The sequence below is a fragment of the Papio anubis genome, chromosome 7 (genome assembly GCF_008728515.1).
Source record: "Papio anubis isolate 15944 chromosome 7, Panubis1.0, whole genome shotgun sequence".
Taxonomy (NCBI): Eukaryota; Metazoa; Chordata; class Mammalia; order Primates; family Cercopithecidae; genus Papio; species Papio anubis.
The window spans coordinates 27,924,011-27,951,722 of record NC_044982.1 but is presented as its reverse complement, the minus strand read 5'-3'; the positions used below and the strand labels follow the sequence as shown (position 1 = coordinate 27,951,722).

The 27,712-nt window shown below is 41.0% G+C and overlaps 1 protein-coding gene and 1 long non-coding RNA gene across 42 annotated transcripts in view; one reads left to right on the top strand and one right to left on the bottom strand.

Annotated features, from left to right (window-relative positions):
• Nucleotides 1-27,712, top strand: part of NRXN3 (neurexin 3) — a 1,717,425-nt gene that overhangs the window by 552,310 nt on the left and 1,137,403 nt on the right. For all 40 annotated transcript variants that reach the window (XM_031669085.1, XM_031669087.1, XM_031669084.1 and 37 more), the window contains 2 exons: nucleotides 7,257-7,695; nucleotides 12,740-13,123. In XM_031669085.1, coding sequence (XP_031524945.1) covers nucleotides 7,257-7,695; nucleotides 12,740-13,123 — 823 coding nt within the window. The remainder of the gene's footprint in view (nucleotides 1-7,256; nucleotides 7,696-12,739; nucleotides 13,124-27,712) is intronic.
• On the bottom strand, nucleotides 37-8,051 carry LOC103886380. Of its 2 annotated transcripts, none has more exons than XR_002523653.2 (6): nucleotides 7,856-8,051; nucleotides 3,806-4,094; nucleotides 3,426-3,614; nucleotides 2,777-2,859; nucleotides 1,676-1,804; nucleotides 37-111 (listed from the first exon to the last, which is right to left on the bottom strand). It is a non-coding gene; the product is annotated as an uncharacterized LOC103886380 (long non-coding RNA). The 2 variants fall into 2 exon arrangements; XR_001905278.3 differs by lacking the exon at nucleotides 7,856-8,051 and adding an exon at nucleotides 6,821-6,929.

Genomic DNA, 27,712 nt, shown 5'->3' with positions numbered 1-27,712 from the left:
GTGGCTCTGTTCATGCCAGATATTAGGTTCTTCTGACTTTGGGATCTAAGAGGACCATCTGCTGCCACATTTGTGCTTGGACTTCACTGTCGGAGTTTGATCAATGGCATCCTGTGATAAAAATTGATGTTCATGAATATGAATCTAAATCTGAGCAAGTGTTTGCTGTGTGTACATCTCATAAATGTCACATTAGGCAATTAAGTATATATAATTTATAAATAAATATATATAATTTATAAATACATATATGAAGTTCATAAATAAATAATATATGACCTATAAATAAATGTATAAAGCTATGATTTTATAGTTTATTAAATCCAGAGTTTTTCTTTTGTTGTAGCCCTGCCTCTTAGGCTTGACAATTGGCTTAGAAATTATCCTCAGTGACAATCTTTCTTTTTCTTCTTTTTTTTGTCTCACTCTGTCACCCAGGCTGGAGTGTAGTGGTACGATCTCAGCTCACTGCAACCTCCATCTCCAGAGTTCAAGCGATTCTCCCACTGCAGGCTCCCAAGTAGCTTGGATTACAGGCATACCCCACCACACCTGCTAATTTCTGTATTTTTAGTAGAGATGGGGTTTCATCATGTTGGCCAGGCTGGTCTTGAACTCCTGGCCTCAAGTGATCCACCTGACTCAGCCTCCCAAAGTGCTGGGATTACAGGCAAAAGCCCCTTTGCCCAGCCTGAATCTTTCCTTCTTAATAACTCCATGCTATACTGTCTGTTGGTTTATTCTGGCTTTTCTCAGTAAATAACAAAATTAATGGTGATCACTACCACTTACTGAGTGCTTATCAAGAGTCAGAAACTATGTAAAGTTCTTTTATATGTGGGACCATCATCTCCTTTATTTCTTACAATCCTATGAAGTAAGATATTATCTACATTCTACAGTAGAAGAATATAGGCTGAGACAAGTTAAATATCATGCCCAACGTAACACGGTAAGGTGTCCAAATTCTAGTTAGGGTGCCTCCAAAGGTCATGATCTTAACCATGGCGCTATACTGCTACTTCAATCTAACATCTAATTTAATAAAGATATGAACATTTGGTAAGCACCTATATAGTTAGGAGCAATTTCAGATTTTAAAAGGTGTAATTAATATTTATTATTCATAAGGTGTTTGAAATCTATTGAAAAGACCAGACTTGTGCTATACAAAGATAACAAAGTTGAGAGTTTTAAGTGACAGGGAATGGAGTGGACAGTTTAGAGGAGGGAGAAATCACAGCAGGCCCAAGTCATCGGCTGCCTGAGGGAAAGAAGGGAAGTGGGACAGAGACAGTGGGATGTGTGATTCCATAGAGACCCCAGAAGCAAGATTCTTTCACAACACTTCTTAGTCATTATTTTACCCTGAGTAGGAACGTTACACAATCATAAGATTAGCCCAAAAGTTTTGTATAGAAGCTGTATCATCCTGGAAGCTGAAGAGAAAAAGTTCATTTCATTATTTTCTGTTGTCAAAGGATTCAATTTGGGAGGGAGATAAGTATATCTTTATTTTTTGCTTGTTGTGAGTAAACTACTTTGCAGTTAGGTGTACAGTGGAAAAGCTTTATTGAGATTTGTTGCCAACTCTGCTCCACTCACAAGTACCCCAATACTGGCTTCTCCACCATTCCATTTCTCCAACTTCAGAAAATGTCCCCAGCGTCCTTACTTTCAAACCTTCTCCACTGATGTGGAGTGGATCATCGGTGCTCAGGCCTCAAGTCACAAACCTGTGAATGGCATGGTCTTATCCACTGACCTGGTGTTTTTTTTATTGAAGTTGTCTTCTATGCAGATACTTTAAAAACAAGAGAAAAGAAAGACCAGGTGGTAAACCTCCTATTCCTTGGCGGGAGAAATACTGCCAAGAAGCCATCTGGGTACTCCAGAGCACATGCCTACATCCCCTCATTCTTTCTAGTTCCCTTGCTGGAGTGCATAGGGATGGGGCATTTACAATAGAACATGTGGAAACACATTCTCAGAAAGGTGAGAACAGAGTGGCTTGGGATAAGATGGCAGAGGGAGAGAAGAAAATATTTCTCTGAGTGGGGACTATCTCTAATTCTTAGTTTATTCTCATACACCTGCCTTCTAACTCAAATACCTTGGAAGAATTTGAAGTAATAAGTGCATCATGTAGGGTTAGAATACTCTCTCTTTTTCCAATCAAGTGGGTTGGGCAATAGGGCAGACAGCTTCCTCACTGGTAAGTAATAAAAGGATTCTGATTTATCAGATTGTGGGATCACCAAGTACCAGAGTAGCCCGGGAAATTCTCAAATGGATTTGAAAATCTTGGTGAAGAGGCATCATTTAGAGAGGCTGGAGAGAAAAGAAAGGTACTGCAGCCTAGGAAACCTAATAAACAAAAATACAGAAGCAATAACACCTGGGTTCATACGGGAGCCTTTGAGGTGATCCCTAAGTGGGGAGGTATAGACATCCATTAGAAATGGATTGTACAGGAGGTGAAGGGCTTTGCACAGCAAGATGGACTTGGGTGTGGTTTTTGTGCATGACTAAGGGGTTTCTGCTTTGTGTGTAGGCATGGGCTACAGGAGGGCCTAGAAATTGCCCTCTCTGGAGCATATCCTTACCCCAGTGCAGTCAGAGAGATAAGGACTCAAGTCCTGTTTATGCATTGAATAGCCTACATGATCTTGGGCAAGTATGTATCCCTGCTGAGTCCCATGTCTGTAAAATGGGGCTAATGCTACCTATTTCATTTGCTTATTGTATATGATATAAAACAATGTTTACAAAGTACCTGGCACATGGTAGACTCTCAATTTTTGTTACATTGTTCCAGCTGTCAGCTTGTCTTACTCCTGGTATTGTTCCTGTATGTCTCTGTATTAAAGATCATGGAGGAATACAAGTATATTTTTTTTTCCTGAGAGGCTTTGTCTTAACTCTGAGATTCTTTCCTCAGCTGTTTTACTGTCTGGTCTCCTAAGCATGAGTTATGTGTCCAAACAGTAGTCTTTACAAGCCCATGGGTGGGATAGTAAGACCAGCTTGTCACTGCTTGTGACTCTGTTTCTGTACCTCCCAGCCTGTGTGACATCTTCCCCCATAGGGAGTCATTTCTACTTTGTCTTTAATTTCTCCTCGCCGAGGCAACTTGTCAGCCAAGGCTGCTTTCTGTCACTTGATGCCACATCTCTTCCTAGTTCAGCCCAGCCATTTGGGGACATTCATTTAGTTGACAGTCTGATTTTACAGACAACATTGTACCAGACACTAATTTGCCTTGTAAGGGAGTCCAGCAGGGTTTCCTGCCTCCATGCTGACCCAAGGTGCCAGTACACTTCTGCATCGCTGTGGCTGTGGTTCTGCACAGAGCAGGTGGGGAAGGTGAAGATATTAACAATGGAGAGTCCCAGTTGAGCATCACTGGGCTACAAGTCCCTTACCCTCCTGTCCTTTTCCTCTTGGTAGAAAAACCTTCACAGAACCTCAGTTCAGGACCCTGTCCATTTCCAACAGAAACTCAACACCACGGGCGATGAAGATATAGGATTATTTCTTCCTAGTTTTGTGTGCCAGTTTAGAATTGTCGTGTCCTACTATGTCTAACATCCCGTTTGATCTTGACAACAGCCCTGTGGGGTGGGAAAGAGGGACAGTTTGTAGAACAGATATCCAGGCTCTTACCTTTGGAATAAATAAAATGGGACTCAGAAGGGTTATTCAGCTGTCAGTGAGAGTGATGTTGGCTTTTTATTCACAACAGTGAAAATTCCATATAAATAGACAGGTAATTTCAGGGCCATGGAGTAGATAGAGCACTCACCTTCAAAGAGCCTTTGAGAGAAGTCTGGTTATCTGTCTGGCCAGTTTCTGGCCCTTGATTCTCTTACCTATCTCTTCAGAAATCTTCATTCCAGCTATCCACCTTCCCTCCCAGTCTCAGTCAGGTACCCTTCTCACAGAAGAGTTCCTCTTCACTGCTCTTGTATGTTGTTAAAAGCCTTTTTTTTTCTCCTTTTTATTCTGTCGCCAGCATCCTGTAGGAATGCCTGATCTCTCTTTCTGTGTATTGTTCCATGGAGCCAAGCCTCCTTCTGTCCCTTTGGGATGACCTATTGTTATACATTAATAATTAACCTTTACTAGGAACTCTAGTCATAGGCATTTAACCCAAATGCAGAAAAAGCCAAAGTTTGTTTATGACAAAGAGATCTCACACGCTGAGGTATAATAGTGAGGGTTAGAAAGGAGAAGCTGACGCTCATTAAACTTTTATGATTTCTTTTCTGGTTTACTCACTTGAGTGATTGCCTGAGGATCCTGCAATATTTCCCTTTGCACATGGTCAGCCCAGTTTAGCTAAAATGAAACATTCCGCTTTTGAATTGTGAAATTGAGCATGCATGACTTTCCATGTAATGTTAAAGATAAGCCTCACAGGTGCTGCTAGTGGGGCCTGGTTCAGAGCATGTGGACCCTGGGGCTCAAATGCCTAGGTTCGAGTCCTGCTCTGCCACTTATTAGCTGTGTGCCTGTGGGCTGGTTCCCTAACTACTCTCTGTGTTCGTTTTCTTCTGCATCTGTAAAATAAGGGAATGATTACAGGTATCTCAAATGGGTGTTGTCTGTATCTAATGGGATGGAGAGGTGTTAAATCCTTACTACGGTGCCTGGTAGTAGGTGCTGAATAAGGGTTAGTATCATTATTTTCAATGTTATTGACTATGGTTAGGTCCATGGTCAAGGTTACATAATAGCGAGTCATTTTCAATGCTTCATCATGGTTATATATCACTCTTACAATACCCATTAGAATGCAAACCGCTTTGCTTGATTCTCTCCTGCTGATGGGAGATGGGAACTAATTCTAAACTTGGATATGAGGGATTATATGATATGTGCTGGAATGACCCATCCAATTAACTTTCTCTCACAGATATGGACAGATGAGGCTTATTTTAGAAATTAGCCATTGTTGTTTTGGAGATGATAATATAACCTTTTCAGGGCTGTGGAAAGAACGAAATGAGATTAACAGTAACGCTCCAAATAGCTGTGACTTTTGTGCCCTGATGATATCCCATTCCTAAGTGCTTTACATGTTTTAAATCATTTTATTATTACAAAATAGTTTGTTTATTCCTATATTCCCAATTTCAGGAGAGGAAACAGACGCAGAAAATTTACTTTGCCAAAGTCACATAGCTTGTAAGTAGTAAATGTGGAATTCAAACCTAAATCTGGGTCCTGACTTAGAATTTGAATAAGCTAATATAAAGAAAATAGCAAAGTAGTTGATATGCTCAATATTCAGATCCTTGTCTATTTCCCTTCCATTGTTTTCTGCTTATTAAGTTTTTATGGATATGACATTGCTTAGAGATCAGAGCACCAAAAACCATTCTAGGGTACTATATCAAATTTCAGTTCAAATAAGAGTAAAACTTTTGTGAAATTCTAATTTCAGGGAGAAAGATTAATTTCTGCTTTTAGATGGATTGTACCTGGTTTAGAAAATCATAACAGACTTTTTTTTCATAGGTTATTGGGGTTCAGGTGGTGTTTGGTTACATGAGCAAGTTCTTAAGTGGTTATTTGTGAGATTTTGGTGCACTCATCACCCAAGCAGTATATACTGCACCCTATTTGTAGTCTTTTATTCCTCACCCTCATCACACCTTTTCCCTCAAGTCCCCAAAGTCCATGTATCATTCTTATGCCTTTGCGTCTTCATAGCTTAGCTCCCACATATCAGTGAGATCATACGATGTTTGGTTTTCCATTCCTGAGTTACTTCGCTTAGAATAATAGTTTCCAGTCTTATCCAGGTCACTGCAAACGCAATTAATTCATTCCTTTTTATGGCTGAGTAGTAGTCATATATGTGTGTGTCTGTGTGTGTGTGTATATATATACACATACATATATACACATGCATATATATACATATATATGTATGTATGTATATATATATCTCACAGTTTCTTTATCCACTTGTTGATTGCTGAGCATTTGGGTTGGTTCCATGATTTTGCAATTGCAAATTGTGCTGCTATAAACATGCGTGTGCAAGTATCTTTTTCGTATAATGACTTCTTTTTCTCTGGATAGGTACCCAGTAGTGGGATTGCTGGATCAAATGGTAGTTCTACTTTTAGTTCTTTAAGAAATTTCCACACTGTTTTCCATAGAGGCTGTAAGACAGTCATAACAGATTTTTTTAAACTGCCATCCTCACTTTCTCCACCTACCTACCCACTCTGCAGGACAGTGGCCATGGCTTTGCAGCAGTGTACACTAACCTTGGGTAGGGCACGGAGGCAGAAAGCTTTGCTGGACCTCCTTACAAGGTGAATTAGTATCTGGTTCAGTATTCTTTGTAAAATCAGACTCTCAACTAAATCAATGTCCCTGACTGACTGACTGACTGAAATAGGGCTTCAGGGTGTCTCATTCTACCACTATACAGAGGGCACATGCAATGTGGAAAAAATAAAAACAAAAACAGACCTCTGTCCCCACCAGCTTTTAACACTTAATCTTTTCTTTAAAGTAACACATCCACATGGTTGGAAAAAAGTCTAACACTATAAGAGGGCACAGTGAAAAGTAAATCACCCTCCCATTCCAGAATATTAATCCCACAAATATACTCCCCAATGACAATTTTATAGTTACAAAGAGACTTTATGCTTACTGGAGCATATATACATATAATGCTCCCACACCCCCACACTTTTACACAATAATAGCATAATGCACCCTCCATCCTGTTCCTTGACAATTTCACTTAACAATGTGACTTGGAGAGCTTCCACATCAAAACCAAAAGCAATACCTTGTTTGCAAGGCCTGCCTAATATTCCATTATAAAGCTGTGCCGTCTGCTGTTGATGGTCATTTAGGTTGTTTCTGGTGTTTTACTAAGGATGCTTCAGTAAATCACTTTGTATGAGGTAGGTGAATCCATGCAACTCAATCTCTCTTGATTTTTATTTGCAAGCTTATGTTGTATAACTTTCTGACAACACAAGAAATTGGCCAGGAGACAAGAGAAATTCTGTAGAAATATAGAGGCTTTTTTTAGAGCTTGTGTGCACATCAGATGTTTCTTCAGATACTTTTTTGATTCCTGTGTCTCATTGTTTCTCATGTTGTTTTGAACTATGTCCTGAAGCTTCTTCTTGGGTCATTTTTCCAGGTGCCCAGTGAGTGATGGATAGATACTGTTTGCAAGATTGATTCACATGGCACTTTTGTTTGGCTTTTGACAGGTTGTTTATAAGAATAATGACATCCGTCTGGAGCTGTCTCGCCTGGCCCGAATTGGGGACACCAAGATGAAAATCTATGGCGAAGTAGTATTTAAGTGTGAGAATGTGGCCACACTAGACCCCATCAACTTCGAGACCCCAGAGGCTTACATCAGCTTGCCCAAGTGGAACACTAAGCGTATGGGCTCCATCTCCTTTGACTTCCGTACCACTGAGCCCAATGGCCTGATCCTCTTCACTCATGGAAAGCCCCAAGAGAGGAAGGATGCTCGGAGCCAAAAGAACACAAAAGTAGACTTCTTTGCCGTGGAACTCCTTGATGGCAACCTGTACTTGCTGCTTGACATGGGCTCTGGCACCATCAAAGTGAAAGCCACTCAGAAGAAAGCCAATGATGGGGAATGGTACCATGTGGACATTCAGCGAGATGGCAGATCAGGTAGGAAGAGGCAGGATGTGTGACTGAAACTAGACAAAAGCTGTAGCTTCTCAGTTTGTTTTTTGGCTTTATATTTCTTAATTTTCGCTCTTGCATGCTTGTTGATTCTTTTGCTACTCTCTTTAATGGCTGTTGTAAAATTATGTTTCTGAAAAGATACCTGTCTCATAGATGGCTCACATTCTCCACTTCTCTCTCTTGTCACTCACTGCACAATTGTCTCAGTGATAGCTCTATGATCCTGGAGCTAAGGATGGTTTTACAAGTAGCATTTCCAGTGCTACCAGAGCAACTCTCATGTCACTGGTGTGATCTGCTTTGCTTCTCTTTTTCCTCATCACCATGGAAACCGATTGTGACATCATTATGTGATTATTCTGTAGGATAAACTTCACTGTGCAAGAGTTTATGCAACAACACACCCTTCAATAATTGGCAAGAGTCATGTTGCACGGAGAAATTATGACAAGAAAGGAAAAGGCAAATTGATTTTTCCTGAAGATACATTCAATTTAAAGCCTTCCTTTGGTGTAAAAGCCTATATTTCACTCTTTGTTCAGACCTCACTAACTCTCTCTTCCTCTTCATAACCTTTTACATTTTGTTTAAATGGCTTCATTTCTGCAGCTGCAGATCAAACAAGCTAGCCCCAGGCAGTACATAGCTACTATGGAATAGTAACAAAGTGGGGGTAGGGGTGGGGCAAAATAGTCAGGGATTTTTGAATGCCTGGATAGTCTGCCTAGCTTTCTCTGGACCATGTGGCAATGAAGGTCACATTCTGTGCTATCGGAAAGGGCATTTTCCCAAGAGCAGTAATTAGAGCATTAGCATTTCAGACTCATTTCCTGGTTCTCCATTTAGGTAGGATGTGTTCAAGAAGGGTCTTGGCTTCATGTGCCGTATTTATAGAGATTCACTCTCCTGATGAACATTAAAAAGTCTTTATTTGGGTATTTTCTTTCTAGGTACATTTGGCCAGTAAGAGAGAGCAATAAGTTCCCCAAAAGGCTGAAACTGGGAGTGACTGAGCTTTGGTGGGTTGACTTTTCTGCATAATTCCAAAGCTAGGCTGATGGCAGAGATAGCAACATTGCCCTTAGGAAGAGCTGGATGGATTCTTTGCAGAGGGCAGACGGGTGGCAGATTGCAGCCCTGGCTATTTTATTGCCCCGTAGAAATCTTTATTGGTTGTCTGAAATCTGATCAGAACCAAGAGCCTTCAAATTAAATGTGCTCGTTAAGCAAGAATGAATAGTATTCTTTTTACACAGAAAAACACCCCCAAAATTAATTTCTTTGGAGGCTAAATCCCGCCACACTCCCCATCCTTCTTCTTCTTTTCTTTCTCTTTCTCTGTTTTTCAGTAAAATGACAGCAAGGGCAGAGTCAGAAAGCTGTTCCAGAATTATAAACACAATATTGCTGTTGGTTTTTAAGAGCATGTGTTTGGGATCTCTGAGGTTAGGTCATGGTGGACGGGTTTTGTGTCTGACTAACCTAGACCTTGGCACAGCATAAAAGTTACCTACCCGTGTCACAGGTAGGCTAAAACACACAAAATTGCCATATGTTCATTTCTGTCTGCTCCTAATACAATATATTTTTTGCAAGTAGTGGAACAATTTTTGTTATTTGAACCACTGGTAGACCCAACTTCAACAAATATGTTTGAATTTCAGAAGTCTTAAATTTCATACCTGGGAGCTAAAGCACTGGCTAATTCGTTTTTTTTTTTTTTTTTTTTTTTTTTTGAGACAGAGTTTCTCACTTGCTGCCCAGGCTGGAGTACAATGGAGCAGTCTCGGCTCACTGCAGACACTACCTTCCAGGTTCAAGTGATTCTCCTGCCTTACCTCCCAAGTAGCTGGGATTACAGGCACCTTCCACCACGCCTGGCTAATTTTTGTATATTTAGTAGAGACAGGGTTTCACCATGTTGGCCAGGCTGATCTCGAACTCCTGACCTCAGGTGATCCACCCACCTTGGCCTCCCAAAGTGCTGGGATTACAGGCGTGAGCCACTGCGCCCGGCCTAGCCAATTTTTTGAACTACTGATGAATTTGATCAAAGCCTATAAAAATGTACTGAGTAAACAAACAATTGTCCCATGAAAGCAGTATAATCTAAAATTTTAATACAATCTGTTAAACTTTCATTTTTTTCATGAGAATGTTTTCTGATAACTTGTTTTAGATTATAAATCTATACTAAGGGGTAGTTATAAAAACAAGTGTATCTAAATGTGGTACCTCCTTCCCTGCTAATCTTGAAGAATAATATGACTAACAGTGATCTAGAAAAACTTTTATAATCACTCCTCACCTGGGCAAGTGAGTCTTAGAACTTGTTAAGTGCATTCAAAACTGTTGTGGTCACACATTCAGAGGACAGATTTTCCTCAGGTTGTCTTTAAGGCTCTAAAATTTAAATTGATTCTAGTATTGTCTTTACTTGGCAATAGATGTCCCCCCGTTTTAGTTGGTGATCAGATTAGCCCTGTGGACATGTGAGGGGTAAAGATAGAAAACTATGCAACAGAGAAAATAGTAAGAGATACAGACCTCAACTTCCCCCTTTGTGAGATAGAGAAAATAATAACTCCTACCTCCCAAGATTGTTTTGAGGATCAAGTCCAAAAATGCACCTAAAATAGTTAAAATGGTGGCCAGGACATTATTGTTGTTATATGTGTTTGAAAGATTAAAAAACAAAAAGCGAAGCATATTTCTCTAGGAGAAAACTTCTAGGAGGGAGTAGGGAAGCAGATTGTTAAATTCCCCTTAATATCCTTTCTATGTTTCTATTCTTGTGTTGACTTTGTACTTTATTTACTTTTTTAACTTTAATTAATTCATTAAATTTTTTGAGTCCTAGTCTCGCTCTGCCACCCAGATTGGAGTACAGTGGCACGATCTCAGCTCTCTGCAATCCCCGCCTCCCAGGTCCAAGGAATTCTCCTGCCTCAGCCTCTCGAGTAGCTGGGATTACAGGTGCCTGCCACCACAACTGGTTAATTTTTGTATTTTTAGTAGACACGGGGTTTCATCATGTTGGCCAGGTTGGTCTTGAACTCCTGACCTCAAGTGATCTGCCCTCCTCGGCCTCCCAAAGTGCTGGGATTACAGGTGTGAGCCACTGCGTCCAGCCGACTTTGCACTTTAAAGTGTATATGTTTTATTCTTGATGTCATTTGATTTTCACAGCCCTTCAGATTATATACCCTTCATAGCTGAAGAAACTGAGAATCAGACAGAGGTGAAGGCTGACTGATGGATGGCATGACCCATTTATCTTGGTACCAATAAAGCACATCAAGAATAATAAATACCTATTTTTAAATTTCTGACAGGATGTTTAGATATCACCTAGTCCATTTCCTTAATTTTCTAGTTTGGGAAATTGAGCCATAAAGTGGTTCAGGGACTGGCCTAGGGTCATAAAGACATTTAGGACTAGAATCCCAGTTCTCAAGGTCCCAGGTTAGCTTGTGGAGTTTCATCTTCTGCAATCTCATTCAATGCTGTCCAAACTCCATCCCCTTCCTGGGTCTGCTTATCTCTGACTTGATCTCCTGCTCACCTCCTCTTGCCTTCTCTGTTCTAGCCACACTACTTCCTACCTCAGGGCCTTTGTAGGTTCCATCCCCTCTGCCTGGCATGCTCTCTCTCCTGGACTTTGCATGGCTGCATCCTTCTCAACATTCTGGTTTCAGCTTAACTTTTACCTGCCTAGAGAGACCTTCAGTGACTCTACATTTTAAAGTAGAATGCGTGAGTAGCTAGCACACCACCCATTTTATTCTTTTCCTAGCACCTGCCCTTAGCTAATTTATTTCATTTATTAGGTTACTTATTGTATTAGTCCATTCTCATGCTGCTAATAAAGACATACCCAAGACTAGATAATTTATAAAGGAAAGATGTTTAATTGAATCACTGTTCAGCATGGCTGGGGAGGCCTCAGTACATTTACAATCATGGTGGAAGGAGAAGCAAACACGTCCTTCTTCACATGGCAGCAGGAGAGAGAGAAGTGCAGTGCCAGCCAGAGAAATGCCAGATACTTATAAAGCCATGAGATCTTGTGAGAACTCACTCGTTATCATGAGAACAGCATGGAGGTAACTGTCCCCATGATTCAATTCGCTTCCCACCAGGTCTGTCCCACAACGTGCAGGGATTATGGGAACCACAATTCAAAATGAGATTTGGGTGGGAACACAGCCAAACCATATCATTTATTTTCTGTCCCTCTGTTCTGGAACATCTGCTCAATGAGAGGAGAGACATGCCTATCAAGTTCATCTCAGTGCCTAGAACTATACCAGAGACAGAATAGGTCTTCCATACACCTTTATTAAATGATTAAATAAGGAATAATGTTTCAGTTAAAATGTATCACAGGGAATGCTCAAAATATTCACTGGCAGGGTTGGTAGTGAATGCCAATCTAGAGAGTACCAGTGCATGGAGGAAGAGACAGAAGAGGAAGTTCCATCTTTTGGGGGTTGGTGAGCCCTTGAAGAAAACCCAGGCAAACATACAGAGGCCTCATTCTGTCTCAGTCACTCTTAAAAGTACTTTGCATATATTTGCTCATTTAATCACATCAACCTATGAGGTAGGGACAGTTATTTTCCCATTTTACAAATGAGGAAACTCAGGCACAGGAAGGTGAAGTCACTTCTTCAAGGTTATACAGCTCATACATGTTAGAGCTGGAATTTAAATACAGGCAGGAACTGTGCTGCTCTCAACCTGTATGGTCTCAGCCAAGACGGTTAAGTAGAGAAAAGATATACTAGATGTCAGGTTACTGAGATTTTCCTGGGTCTTCCTAAGCACCAGGTTGACTTACCTGGCAGAGATTGGAACCAAGCGGCCTACATTGTCTTTTCCATTGTCTTGTAACATCCAGTTTTCTTGCTTGCATTGTTCTCTCCTGGCCAGCCAATGGCTGGTCTCAGCACTCACCTGTTAGGCTTCTTTCATTTGGTTAAGCAACTGGCAGACTCACCTGAGATCTGTCTTCCCACCCCAGGTACTATATCAGTGAACAGCAGACGCACGCCATTCACCGCCAGTGGGGAGAGCGAGATCCTGGACCTGGAAGGAGACATGTACCTGGGAGGGCTGCCAGAGAACCGTGCTGGCCTTATTCTCCCCACCGAGCTGTGGACTGCCATGCTCAACTATGGCTACGTGGGCTGCATTCGCGACCTGTTCATTGATGGGCGCAGCAAGAACATTCGACAGCTGGCAGAGATGCAGAACGCTGCGGGTGTCAAGTCCTCCTGTTCACGGATGAGCGCCAAGCAGTGTGACAGCTACCCCTGCAAGAACAATGCTGTGTGCAAGGACGGCTGGAACCGCTTCATCTGTGACTGCACCGGCACCGGATACTGGGGAAGAACCTGCGAAAGGGGTGAGTCAGCCTGGAGGATGGCAAGTGAGGGCCTGAGTGGGGCTGGTGTCTTATAGTTGGATCCCTGGACAGTCCAAGCCTTTGCACCTACCTGCGCTTTCTTTCTTCCAAGAGTTTTTGGGTTTACTGATTTCCAGATTGCACCCTTTCTAGTTTTGAATGCTTGGGTTTGTTTGGCTAAGACTGAGTTGCAGAAAGGGAAGCTTTATAATAAATATTACTGTGATTCTGATACTTTTTGATTAAATATTTTTTATTTAGAGAGGATAAATAGTTCTCTTTTAGGACTCCAAGGGGGGCTAGCCAAATGGCTGTTTAATTCATTCATTTGACTTGTGCTTCTTTAGTGCTTTCTACAAGCTAAGTCCTGGGTTCGGCTTTAGAAATACAATGTTGAACAAGACAGATTCATCTCTGTTTTATGGAGCTTGCTGCCTAGTGGAATACTTAGCCATTACATAACTGATTACAAACATGGTGAGTTTTATAAGAGGCAGAGTGATGTATTGGTTAAGAACATAAACTCTGGGACCAGACTGGGTGAGAAATCTGGCCCTCATACAGTGATGGTAATTTTATCATGGTAGTCAATATCTCTGAGACTTGACTTCCTCATTTGTAAAATAGAAATGATGAGGCACCTACCTCACAAGATACTGATGATGATTAAATGAGTTAGTATGTTCCTGAGCATTTAATGTTAGTGATTATTAAAGTCATAATTATTCTCATCAGCATCATTAAAGAGAAGGTATAGAGAAGCTTGGGAGGCCCTTGCAAGGAGACCCAACATACTATACAGGTTCACCGTATAGTGAGCAACCCTGACACAGTTGAGGACCTGAACAAAGTCCAGAATGAACTGGATGCTTTGTTCCTTTCTGAAAAATGTCCAGAATGGAATTGGGGAACTGTGGGGGTGGGGAAGAGGGGCATGAGAGGGGACCAAAGAGATGAGGGCTGACCCTGTAGGCCAGGTCAGAATGGTGGGAGGATTCCCTTTTCATTCACCACTTCAGTATCTGACAATTGCACCTGATTTACAGTTTAAGTAAAGGGCAGAGATAAAGGCAAGAAGAGGGACAACATCAACATAAGGAGATTCCTGTCAAGTTATTTGCAGATTGCAACTTGGTCTATTTTTTTATATGCTGAGCACACCGAATCAAGTCCACAGGCTGTCAGCTTCTAAATTCTATGAAAGGATAATTTGCATCAAGACCAAGTTTTTGCTAAGGGTATAGCTTTAGGGCTTTGAGAATGCTGTACCTGTATAGACATAGTTCTTGCCCTTAAGAAGTTTATCATTTATTTAGCTGAAGAGTTCAGACATCTATATAATAAGCTGTAATAAGATGATATAAGACAGTAGCATGTTAGTAGACAGAAAAAAAGGACATGGAGATTCAGAGAAGAGAAGATAAGAACGTTTTGAGGAGAGACCTGCAGGGTCTCATCTCTACAGACCAATGGCCAGTAGCCAGAAATTGTCCAAGTATCAGAAGATAGGTGATGTGGATGGATCCTGGGCCAGGCCTGGAACAAGGGCTGAATGACCAGTTTTCAAGGCGTGGTTTTTGTGAGGCCAACTGTGGGGCCAACTGTGTTACTAGCAAAGGTATATTTCAAGAGAACTACAAACCTTCTTACAGTCAGATCGGAAATAGAATACAGGACACGAGGACAAAGGAGGAAAAGAGAGCTTTCTTAGAGCATATGGAATTAAAATTAAAATTCACGGAATTTTCAAGTCAGCAACCGCTAGAACAGGACCTATGATGAGGAAATACCCATCCAGGACAGAAATAGACTACAAGGGGCTGGTCAGTCTTTCAGGTGCCTGGGCTCTTTCCAAATATCTTTGTAGGGTAACCTATTCTGGTGCTGGTTGGGGAAGATAGAAAAGTCATTTTGTCTCTGAGATGCATGAGACAGTTTTGGTGTTTGCCAAAGTGTTGCGGATCTTCTGTTATCCATGAAGGCAGTATAAAGGTCATCTCAGACATCTCACTTCTTCTTCTTGGGTCTCTGCTTAACTCAAGGGCCTTGTGATTGTCAGAGGCAGGACACAGTGACTGTAGCCAGCTGTACAAGGTGTCTCTGAGCTCACCCATTTCAAGGGTGAATCGATGGGAGTTGGTCCAAAACTTGCCAAGAACAGTGAAAGTCACTGCAACTTTTATATTGTCACTTATGACTAGTCATTAGAAGGCAGCTGATTGGGGATATATGAGGGACAATTATTCTTGGTGCAGTGCAGCCAAGAGTTATCCATTCTGGCCAAATGAGAAGAAGCTTAGCAAATTTAAGATATTTGATGTATACATCACTCAAATCCCAGACAGTTCAACTGATTGTTTTGTTCCCCTACTAATTGTTTTTTGCCCCTGGATTGTTCCTGACACCATGTTCAGAATGAATCAGTGGAGTGTAAAAATTATAGGATTCTTCTCTGCTAGCAAATAAAAGTTGAGATTCCCAATGACATTGTTTTTCTTTATTGAAACTGATTCCTTAGTGGAGACTCTTTTGAGTATCTTTTGTTCATTTTTCCTACAGGACGTTGACATAGATTGAAGCCCTGGTGTGTTCCAGGCAGTATGTTTGAGGTTAGAAATGCAACAAACGAACAAACCAAAACAGAAACACCAACCTGACCCAGTCTTTACTTTTGAACAAGGGGTGTATAGTCCTCCCAGAGAAGCAAAGGGAAATGTGAGAAATGGTTAACATGTGGTTGATGTTATGGCAGATGTCTATAGGGAAACAGTAGGACAAACAGGTAAGAATGGCCACTTCTATATGGAAGGAGTGACAGCCCAGAGAAGGGGATCCAAGGTTTCTTGGATTTTAGGTCTCCTGTTTATAACTTAGGCATCCACTCTAGGCACTTCTGAAGAAGAGTGAAGAAAATGTGTTGGGCATTCTCTATACAGGAATGGGATCCTTTTTGGATTAAGGAGCCCTGCGCCATTCACCATAACAACGTCAACACAGTCACTCAGTTTGCCATTCTCTCTAATTGTTATTATGTAGAAGCATTCTAGAATAAATTCTAAGCCCAGAATGGATCATTTGTACTAAATGTGTTAAGCCCAAGACAGTTCTTAAGGCTGTGTGTCCCAGTAGCTCAAACTGTGTTCTCTACTGGAACTTCCTTGGGGGTGTGTCCCTTGGTATCACCGGACCTACACATGAATGGGAGTGTTAGAAAGAAGCACTTGTGTATATACACTGAAGAAAGCGTAGATGGAATGCTGAAAACTGGAGTTTTCATGGCCCAGGTCAGACACTAGACACTACATCAAAATAGCCCAATGACCCAAGCAAAGTCAGCAACAGATACGTCTAAGACACAATTCCTGGACCAAAGTCATCAGCCAAAGAGAAGAGAGTCAGAGAATAAGGCCTGGGAAGTAGAAAGTGTTTGTGTATATGATACTAAGATTAATTTGCATGGGTATATTTCTCTTATAGTAAAATTGGATAACTCCTGCTTCTACCCTCATAAGAGTGCTTCTCCTGCTTGCGAAGATGAGCTACTCTAAATCTTGACGTCTACAAATTGGCTTGATATTGTATTTAGATTTTTTCATCATAATCTGCTGCTATTCTAAGATGTAGCTGTCTCTACCCATCCCAACTGTTTAGCTCTAGTTATTTTGGTTGGCTATTCGTAGTGATGTGAGAGACGTCTCCATGACCTAAAAAGCAAAGGCCTGTTTTAACTACTTAATTCTAATCAGATAGGTTGAAATTCTTTAAAGTCCTGGAAGACCACCTGCCATCCAGTGAAGTCCTGTTGGACAGAGGAAACAGTCTAGCTGGTCTTTAGCCTGCTCTGGAGTTAGTCCTACTTAAGGAGCTATGATCACTTGACCTGGGACAACATCTTATCTTTGCTGGTATAGCCAAACTGTCTAGTTCGATTGGTGAGTGTCAAGTTCCAGTAAGGCAAAGCCAAGGGTTTGATTTATTTGTAGGTCATGGAGCTTAAATTTTAGAGCATTGCTGAATCTATGCACTTTCCTGAATGGCTTTTTTCTAAACATATGCTGGCATTTGTTTGGCAAGAAAGTAAATAAAGCTCAGCACAAGTTCATCCCAATGTCAAGAAAAATAACCTACAGTACAACATTTATCTGACGTATGCACCAGCTGAACATGAAAAATACAAATATTTTCACTTCTCTCCAGTGACTCTTGTTCCAGTGGGAAAGGCATGCAGCTGCTGCTCCTCTCCACTCAGGGCCTCCCTTTTTAGGCAACCTCCTATGTGATTCTGGGTAGCAGCAGCAGCAGCAGCAGCAGGTGATTCTGCCTGGAAAGGGTGAGACACCAGTCTTCAATGAGGCTGGATTGTGTCACTGAAATGCTACATATATGCCACATGGAAATCCTGTCGTAGGAAAATGGCAGGGTTGGCAGAGGCCAGGTGTGGTGGCTCATGCCTGTAGTCCCAGCACTTTGGGAGGCCGAGGTGGGTGAGTCACCTGAGGTCAGGAGTTCAAGACCAGCCTGGCCAATATGGCAAAATCCCATCTCTACTAAAAATACAAAAATTAGCCGGGCTTGGTGGTACATGCCTGTAATCCCAGCTATCAGGAGGCTGAGGCATGAGAATCACTTGAACCTGGGAGGTGGAGGTTGCAGTGAGCCAAGATCATGCAGTTGCACTCCAGCCTGGGTGACAGAGTGACTCTGTCTCAAAAAAACAAAAACCAAAAAAAAAAAAAAGAAGAAGAAGAAGAAAAGAAAATAGGGAAAATAGTAGGGTTGGCGGATACCGTTAGTGTTACCTGTACCTCATTCCTGTTTTGGTAAATGAGGAATTGGAAGCCCTGAGAAGTTAAGTCAATATCAGTTTAACTTGGAATAGCTATAGAATGGTTAGAATTCCTGATTCCTAATCCATCAGGCTTTCCATTACATTGAGCAGCCTTTCCCTCATATGTACTGTGATATACATATACTAGATGGTTTTTAAATGTTGGAGGGCTCCAGGGTTTCTGTTTTAGGTCTCTCCTTGGCCTGCACAATTCCCTTGGTGCTCTTTGCCATGATATTAAAAGTCATGCATATTTTAGTGACTTCCAAATTGAGGTCTCTAGCCTGGAACTCTCCCTGAAATCCCAGATTCTTATATCCCTAGTTGCCATGATATTAAAGGTCATGCATATTTTAGTGACTTCCAAATTGAGGTCTCTAGCGTGGAACTCTCCCTGAAATCCCAGATTCTTATATCCCTAGTTGTCTACTTGACATCTCCATTTTGCTATCTGATAGATTAACTTAAGCTACTTAATTAATAGCTACTTAATACATAGCTACTTAATTCTAATCAGATAGGTTGAAATTCTTTAATATACTGGAAGACCACCTGCATCCTGTGAAGTCCTCTTGGATTTAATCGTATCATTGAACAGCTTAATCATATCACTGTAAAGCAGAAATCGTGAGGTCTTCCTTCCTGCCCCAGACTTCTTTTTCTTTCAGTTTTTCCCCATCTTGGTAAATGGCATCCCCACTGTCCTTGGGCATTTTCTTTTATTTTTTTCCTATGATATTCAATCTATCTCAGCAAGTCTCATCCATTTCTCATGTAAACCCATCCTACTTCTTTCCACTCTCTCCTCCATCACTATCATTTTAGATCAAATCATGCTTATCACTTCTTTGGACAACTACATAGCATGTAGTATATGATTATGAAAAATATATATTCATTTTGCATCTTCTTTAGACTATTAAAGTTAAATTATTAAAATTTCTATATTCTCAACACAGTCTACTTAAGTGGCTTTAGTTTCAGTGGCTTTTGGTCCACAAAACTTTAGGAAATGAAGCTATGATGCTTCTTTGGAATTAACTTCAACATTAACATAGAGATTCCATAAACAGGTATTTAGCTCTTTTCTGTGTCAGGCTTTGTAAACTAATGAGGATATACATTTATATTAATAGGAGACACACTTTCTGTCCTCCATGAGCTCACAGCACAGCAGAGGGGATAGAGACATAATCTGCAAACTCTAATGCAATCTACCAATGTTAATGATTCAAGGAATAATCACAGGAAAGAAAAAGATAACAATTAGAAAGCAAGATACGACGCATATTATATAGTATTTTATAATTAGTTCTGGATTCGCTGAGGTCTTGCTCAGACTATCTCACTGGTGTGGGAATAACAGAAACCTGGGCTTCCAAGGTCAAATATAACAATGGTGGTTGCTTTTACTGGTCTTAATGCTGTTGAGGAGGGGAATCTGTGTTATGGCTGTACCCTCATCCCTCATAGGTTTCCAGATCCTTTATTTAAATGTCTGACCTGGAGATGGATCCTCTGACCTTTCTTTTCTGCAAGAATATAATGATGCAGTTGGGTTTCATGCTCTCTCTGGGCCTTTTCAACTCTAAAACTCTGATTCTCAAATGTCATCAGCTTGGCAATGTCTTCCCTTATCCCGAGGAGAGAGAGAAAGGTGAATGAAGGGCAGGACAGGAATGTGAGTCCTTGTTCCTCGCAATCCACAGAACTGTCTGGATTAGGACTCAGCTTAGTTATATCAGCACTGCAATGAAATTTTCATCTCCCTGATTCATTCATCTAAGAAAATGAATACCTTGGCGTACTGAGTACACTTCAGGCTCATCAGACCTGAGTTTTAATTGATAGATTAATGAATAGAACATTAGTTTTCTAAAGAGCACTAAAAGGCTGTTTCCTCTTTGGTCCATTGTTTACTGTTTTTGATAGATAATGTCATGTATCTGAGAAAGGGGCTTCCCAAGAAATGTACAATTCATTGACATAAATCAAAGTGTCTCCATATTTTTTTCTTTTCTGTTGTTGCTTAAGTCATACAAGTGTATCCCTGCTGACAGCCACAGCAGAGCACAGATTCAGCCTCTTTTTTTTTTTTTTTTTTAACTTCCAGTTCTGCAAGTTTCCCTTTCCACAAGCACAGGATTTTATGATTCCAGGAAGCTTTTCCATAGTACATGAACCGCAGCTGAGAGTTATCCCACCAGGTGAGAGTCTGAGCTACCTCCGATCACAGCTGGTCCTGTTACTCTAAAAAAGAGTATCAGGGTTGTAGATTCTAGTTATTCTAGAGTCTTGAAGGCTTGAGGTCTAAGAAGGACAGGCTGGGGACTTTGGAGATCTTTTAAGAATCGACACCTATACCTACATTCAACCTGAGAATGTGAGGGTCAGCACTTTGGTGCAGTGCGTGATAGCTGCTTATGAACCATAGCACACCTGCTGCTGACTGCAGTGCTGTCAAATGCAGGGACTCGGTGGCCATTTACATTGCCTCTCTGTATCTTTATTACTGTGTGTGCTCAAAGCAGCTTAACTGTGAGCAGACATCTGCCCATAATAATGCAATACATTGAAATGTGGCTAAATTATGAGAAACAAGTGCTTTGAAACACAACACAAGGGGATTGTTGCAGGCTTTTCTAGCATCTCTGGCTTCATGTTTCTTTTCACAGAGAGATGAATCCTTCTTCACTACAGTTTGGATTAAGAGGAAAGGAAAGTTAAAAGACCTAGTATTTATTGAAAAAAAAAATGATGTGCCTTCTCTATGTTTGGTTCTTAATATATACTGAGTCATTTAACCCTCACATCCACTCTGCAGACTGCATATTATTATCCTCATTTTCTACATGAAGAAATCAAGGGCCACCCAATTCATTCTGAATACCTACTGAGTGCTACATGCCAGGGACTGTGTTGAGCACGTGGGACACAAAGGCATTGATTGTGGTTCTCATAAATTGCCATTATATTCTGGTATCCAAGGAATGGTGACATCAGTGCTGGGAGAAATATCATGGGAGGCATCACAGACTGGTGCCACTAGAGCTGAGGCTTGGTGGAGAATCAAAGATCTCCCAGGCAGACCAGGCAGGGAAAAAATATTCTAGGCAGAAGGAACAGATGTATAAAGGTGACTTCAATAAACAGTAAGTTTTCCATGTGGGTGGCATGTAGGGCTTAAAGAGTGAGGAGGAGAGATTTGAGGGGAAGTTTTCGAAGGTGCAACTGTAGGGGTGACAAGGCCAGTCATGAAACATTTTGCTCTCCCAAGAAGTTTAGGCGTTATCTTATAGGAGGCATACCACATTTAATAATGGGATAACCAGGTCAGATCACTGTGGCAGAAGATAAATTGAATAGAGAAGACAGAAGACCAACAGGTCAGCATATAATAGTCCAGTTTGCATTGGTATTAATTCAGGATTGAGAGATAAGAGCCCTCCCTGAAGGAAGGAGAGCGGAGGTCGAGTTTTTGAACATATCTGATAAATAAAAAAGGGGCAATGTCAATAGGACTTAGTTAGTAATCAATTATACACAGCTAAAGAACAGCTGAAATTGATAAGAGCAAGTGTCTGGCAATAGAAGCCTTTTGCTTCTTGCTTTCTTCTGAGCCATCTTGAATCAGTGGCAGATTCTTAGGAGGAATGGGGAGGACTATGGTGACCATTAAGCAGATGTAGCTGAGAGTCAAACCTACACCCGCTTTGGTCCCACTCAGAACATATATTTACCTTCTCTCTGCCTCCATTTCAATATTTACCACTGACAATATTGGTGGTGGGTGTTTAACTGGCTTATTGTGAGGCTCCATTGTAGAATCAAAGTGTATAATGTGCTCATGTAGATAATAAAGCCAATATTCCCCTTTCAGAATCTGGAATTTAGCAATGCAAGAATTGAAAAAATGATCTGGCCGGTATTTTTATTCCATTTTTTTTCTTGTGTGGTGGAAATGACCCAGGTCTTATTTCTATGTTTAAGGCATATGATACAGGTTAACGTCGAGAAGGTTGAACCATAAGAGAACATACCAAAGCATGCTTTTCTTCATACTTTAAATGGTATATTTGGAATTAAATGTGACTCCTTTGTAATCCCGGGTTTTAAAGAATTGCAGTAAGAGGATCTGTTGTAACTGTGGTGATCTCAGCCAAGCTTTGGCATGTATTTGGTAGAAACAATGAGTCGTAGTTTGTCTCTCTTTGTCTTGTAAAACTGGCTGTATTTGAAATTAAGCTAGAAGATTTTTTCCTTGGAGATAGAAAAATTGTATTTTGAACTTCTCCCTATTCTGGTCTCTCATTTGGGATTTATAGTGATGACACCCGATACTGAGTATTATATATGTGTCTGTGCATAGAGCACATGTGGATAGTTTTCCTCTAGCTTCTGAGAAGTTTTCTGTTTTATCATGGGTTTTGTTTTAATCTCACCAAGGATTGTTAAGAGGAAAAAGCAGCAAACATGTAGTAATCATGAATAGAAGTACCAAACTTAAAACCTAAAACTTGCCTGACCCAACGAAAACCAGGCAGAGTATAAAGGGTTGTATAATTACTTACCTTGCTGGTAGAATAGATGCTCAGATACTATCTAGCAAAACCACCCACCCCCAATTATAGATGAAGAAACTGAGGCCTCCAGGTAGGAAATGAGTGGTGAATAGAATAGAATAGGTTTTTGTTGTTGTTGTTGTTGTTGTTGTTGTTTTGAGATGGTGTCTCACTCTTTCACCCAGGTTGGAGTGCAGTGGTGCTATCTCAGCTCACTGCAAGCTCCGCCTCCCGGATTCAGACCATTCTCCCACCTCAGCCTCCCAAGTAGCTGGGACTACAGGCACCCACCACCACGCCCAGCTAATTTTTTGTAGTTTTAGTAGAGACGGATTTTCGCCGTGTTAGCCAGGATGGTCTCAATCTCCTGACCTTGTGATCCACCCACCTTGGCCTCCCAAAGTGCTGGGATCACAGGCATGAGCCACTGCACCCGGCCTAGAATAGAATGTTCTTAGTCCCTCATTTTGGTTCCTGTTTATTGGATTTTTCAAAGAAATACATATGTATCTGTGCATATTTGTGAAGATATACTTTTATGTCTCATGATCTTCTAGGCAGTAGTCATGCCATTACAACAAAGCCATTTGGTAAGTCTCCAGTAATTTGTTCTAATGGATAAATTTTATTTGAAATGTTGGCAACTGATTTAGAGACAGGAAGTATAAAAGGAAGAGATATGTATATATTTCTCTTCTCTTTCTCTTTCCTCACTCATCCCATCTTACCCCAACAAATAACCCAGCCCAACAGAGAGGATATTGGAGTGACAAGTACATCTGGAACTTGAGGCTGGATTTCTCAATATAAGTGGCTCTTGAAAGACCCCCTTCTGTGGGCTACTGGACAGCTATTTTTCTGCCAAGCAGATGCAGTCTTTCTTGGAGAAGATCATTTCATGCTTCTTAGCATGTTTAACCTTTATAGCAAGACATTCTCATCAAAATGACAAACCCCAACAGAGCCTTCTAAGAGGCCAGTAAATCAGAAGCCTCATGAAATCTGTGGGATTAGCATGCTCCCCCTCTTTGTTTCTGCAGGGTAAGAAAGACCTGTGCATTTCAGATTTCAGTCTTTTCTGCAGGCCCCTTGTCTGAAACCTACTGCTGTGGCTCACTGGTATTTGAATATTGTTTTCATTCAGTCGCCTGGGGCCACATACTGACACCAGCTAAGGCTGGCACGTTGTTTATCTCCATCAGCAACGTTGTAAAGAAACGATAACTGCTCTGATGTTTGTTTAGTTGAATTCTCCCCATCCTGGAAAACATCCTCTCTGGGTCTGAAGATAGCCGTTGATTCCTAATGTCATCATTCCTGTAGTAGCTCGCTGTTGCTCAGCAGGAGCTCATCACCAGCCAGTTAGTTGTTTCTGATCGCCTTGTCCCACGGCTCGGTCGGTAATGAAACTTTCACAAGCAACCTAGCATCTTCAGCCACTATAAGGTGGAGCCTCCTTCTGTGGAAATCCACAAAGTCAAGGCTGTATTGAGAGTAGAGGTAGAAGAAGAAAAAAAATGATGAATAACAGTTCTGTTATCTGTATAGATTATAAAATATTTATTAGGGGTTGTGGGGGGTGACTCTTTTATTGGAGTTTACACATTCATATTTTCAAGTTGAAAAGGACCTCGGAGGTTTTTGAGTCTAACTCAATGTCTGATGCATATATACCCCTGGACAAAATTCCTAAATTGCTGTGTAGACTCTTTAGGAATATGTACTCTTATCTCCATATGATGTACTAAATGCTTAGCAGTAGTTAGCTTATTTAATCTTTGCAATAACTACATAAGATACGTGCTATTTTCATTCTTAATTTATATCTGAGGAATTGGGGTCAAGGATAGGTTAAGTAACTTGCCCAAGGTCACCCAAGAAAATGTTGAGGTGATCTCTGGGTCTTCCACTCCTGAGTCATCTCTTTTGTGATTGATATACTTTACTACTCTCAGTAACAAGGATGCTCACCTCTTCATGAAGCAGCCATTCCATTTTTGGATGTTGCTAAGTAGTCTAAAAATCTTCCTTTCACTATAACTGAAGTCTCTTTTTTGAAACACTCTTTTTATTTTTTTTTTCGCTTTTTTTTTTTTTTTATTATACTTTAAGTTCTGGGTTACATGTGCAGAACGTGTGGTTTTGTTACATAGGTATACACGTGCCATAGTGGTTTGCTGCACCCATCACTCATCACCTACATTAGGTATTTCTCCTAATGCTATCTGTCTCCTAGCTCCCACCCACTGACAGGCCCCAGTGTGTGATGTTCCCCTCCCTGTGTCTGTGTGATCTCATTTTTCAGCTCCCACTTATGAGTGAGAACATATGGTATTTGGTTTTCTGTTCTTGTAAACACTCTTTTTTATTGTGATAAAATACACATAACATAACATTTACCATTTTAGCTTTTTTTGAGACAAGGCCTGGTTCTTTTGCCCAAGTTGGAGTGCAGTGATGTAATCTCAGCTCATTGCAACCCCTGCCATCCTCCCAACCTCGGCCTCCTAAGTAGCTGGGACCATAGGCATGTACCATCACACCCGGCTAATTTTTGCATTTTTTGTAGAGATTAATTGTCACCATGTTGCCCAGGATGGTCTCAAACTTGTGAGCTCAAACCATCTGCCCACCTTGGCCTCCCAAAGTGCTGGGATTACAGGCATGAGCCATTGCACCTGGCCTCATTTTAGCCATTTTTAAGTGTATAATACAGTGGCATAAAGCACATTCACATTGCTATGCAACCATAGCCATCATCTGTCTTCAGAATGTTTCTTTTGACCTTTGTTCAGGCTTTGGGAGCTATACAGGATTTATTCACTCAAAAAACAAACAAACAAACAAACAAAAAAACCTTCACTAGGTGCTTATCGTGCCGTGGATCCTAGGGATGTCCAGAACAGATCAAGCTAAAACCCTCCTCTACAATAGACCTTCAGTTATTCAAAGACAGCTATCATGTTTTTCACTGAAATGTTGTCAGTCATTCTCAGGATAAATATCACTAGTTTCACTAACCAGTTCTCATCTATTGTGGTTTTAAGTTCCTTGCTGAGTTAATCCAGCAGTCATTGAGAGAAGTGGGGGTAGATAGGAGAGGTTTCTGTGTTCACTGAAAGGAAGGATGGCTTCCAGTACTTCACAGGGGTCTTTGTGAAGCAGGCCACGCCCTCCAAGGAGAAAGCGTGTATTATCAATGCAGTAACTCACATGAATATCAGATGTTGTGACACATATGGACTATGGGTTTGTGTGACTGGCAGGATTCACTGGTACATTTATGGTGGTGGTGGGGTTAGTGCTTTTATTAGTTTCTTATCCTGTAAAAATGCTTTGGGCCAGGCATGGTGGCTCACGCCTGTAATCCCAGCACTTTGGGAGGCCAAAGCAGGCGAATCACCTGAGGTTGGGAGTTCAAGACCAGCCTGACCAAAATGGAGAAACCCCATCTCTACTAAAAACATAAAATTAGCCAGGCATGGTGGTGCTTGTCTGTAATCCCAGCTACTTGGGAGGCTGAGATAGGAGAATCACCTAAACCCAGGAGGCAGAGGTTGCGGTGAGCTGGGATCACACCATTGTACTCCAGCCTGGGCAACAAGAGTGAAAACTCTGTCTCAAAAAAAGCTTTGGGCCCACTTCAGGTACCATCACATTTATCACCTCATCTTATTCCTCAAAATAGTCCTAGATTGAGTGTGTTAAATCACATATCTCAAAAGCAAAGCTAAATTTATTTTTGACCATAGGAACATCTTAGGGTACCACTAGACAAGGAAATCATGATTTTGACAAGTGTCAGCTGACACAGAATTATCGAATGCTACAGCTGGTCAGGGCCTTAAAAAATCAAGTATTCCAAGTGCTTATAATTTACAAAGAAATAACTGAGATTCAGAGTGGTTATGTAACTTTCCCAAAGTCACAGAGGTAGTAAGCAGCCACGGTGGGACTTATCACTCAGTATTTTGAATCCCCAATGAGAGCTGTCTATCCTAAAGCAATTTCAGAGGTGCTTTTGCTTTGTGCCTTTGGGCTGGTCCTTTGTAGCTGAGAGTAAGATGCTCTTGCTGTGTGGGTCAGAATATTTCTTCACAAGCTCAGTGGGTCCTTGTGATTGTTTTTACATGTAATCATCCCTTTATTTATTACAAATAAGCTTGTCGATTAATTTAGTTAGCAGCTTATGGTCTGGAAAATCTCATTACCCAAACCTTACATTATCAACACATCTGTTTAAAAAGAGATGCTTAAAGAAGTGGTCTAAATATGCAGATTCCTGGTCATCTTCAAGAAGGGAGCTACTAAAAGGCAACCTGGGAGGGAGTAGACAATTGTAGTGAGGCCACGAAAGTCACTGACATTCACACGTCAGGGAGTATAAAAAGGGAATTCACACTTACTGAGTACCTGCATGTGCCAGGTGTAATTTGGTCCTTAAGTAAGATACACCAGGTTTGGAGTCAGACAAAACTGGATTTGTGGGGTGGGGAGGTGCGCGGTGGCTCATGCTTATAATCCCAGCGCTTTGGGAGGTCAAGGCAGGCAGATCATGAGGTAATGAGTTTGAGACCAGCCTGGCCAACGTGGTGAAACCCCCGTCTCTACTAAAAATACCAAAAATAAATAAATAAATAAAAAATAGCCAGACATGGTGGCAGGTGCCTGTAATCTCAGCTACTCAGGAGGCTGAGAAAGGAGAATTGCTTGAACCCGGGAGGCAGAGGTTGCAGTGAGCTGAGACTGTGCCACTGCACTCCTGCCTGGGCGACAAAGCGAGACTCCATTTCAAAAACAAACAACAACAACAAAAAATTGGATTTGAATCCCAATTCCATTGCTCATTATTATGTGATCTTGGATGTGTTTTTAACCCCTTTTTAGCCTCAGTTTTCTGATCCATCAAAATGCCATTTTGGGGTTGTTATGAGGCTTAAATACATAATTGTGTAAAAATCTTGGCACAATGCCTATAATTTTGTAAGTATTCGGTGCATGGAGGAATATTATTATTCTTCTCTCATTTAATTTTTAGAGCAGATCTTATAAAGTTTGTGGTATCATTCAGATTTTTAGATACTTAAACCAAGGATCAGAAAACTAAAATAAATTTCCATAGTCACAATGTTAGCAAATACTAAAGGTAGGACTTTTTCACCCAGTCTATCAGATTTTCTATTATTCTTTGCTATTCAT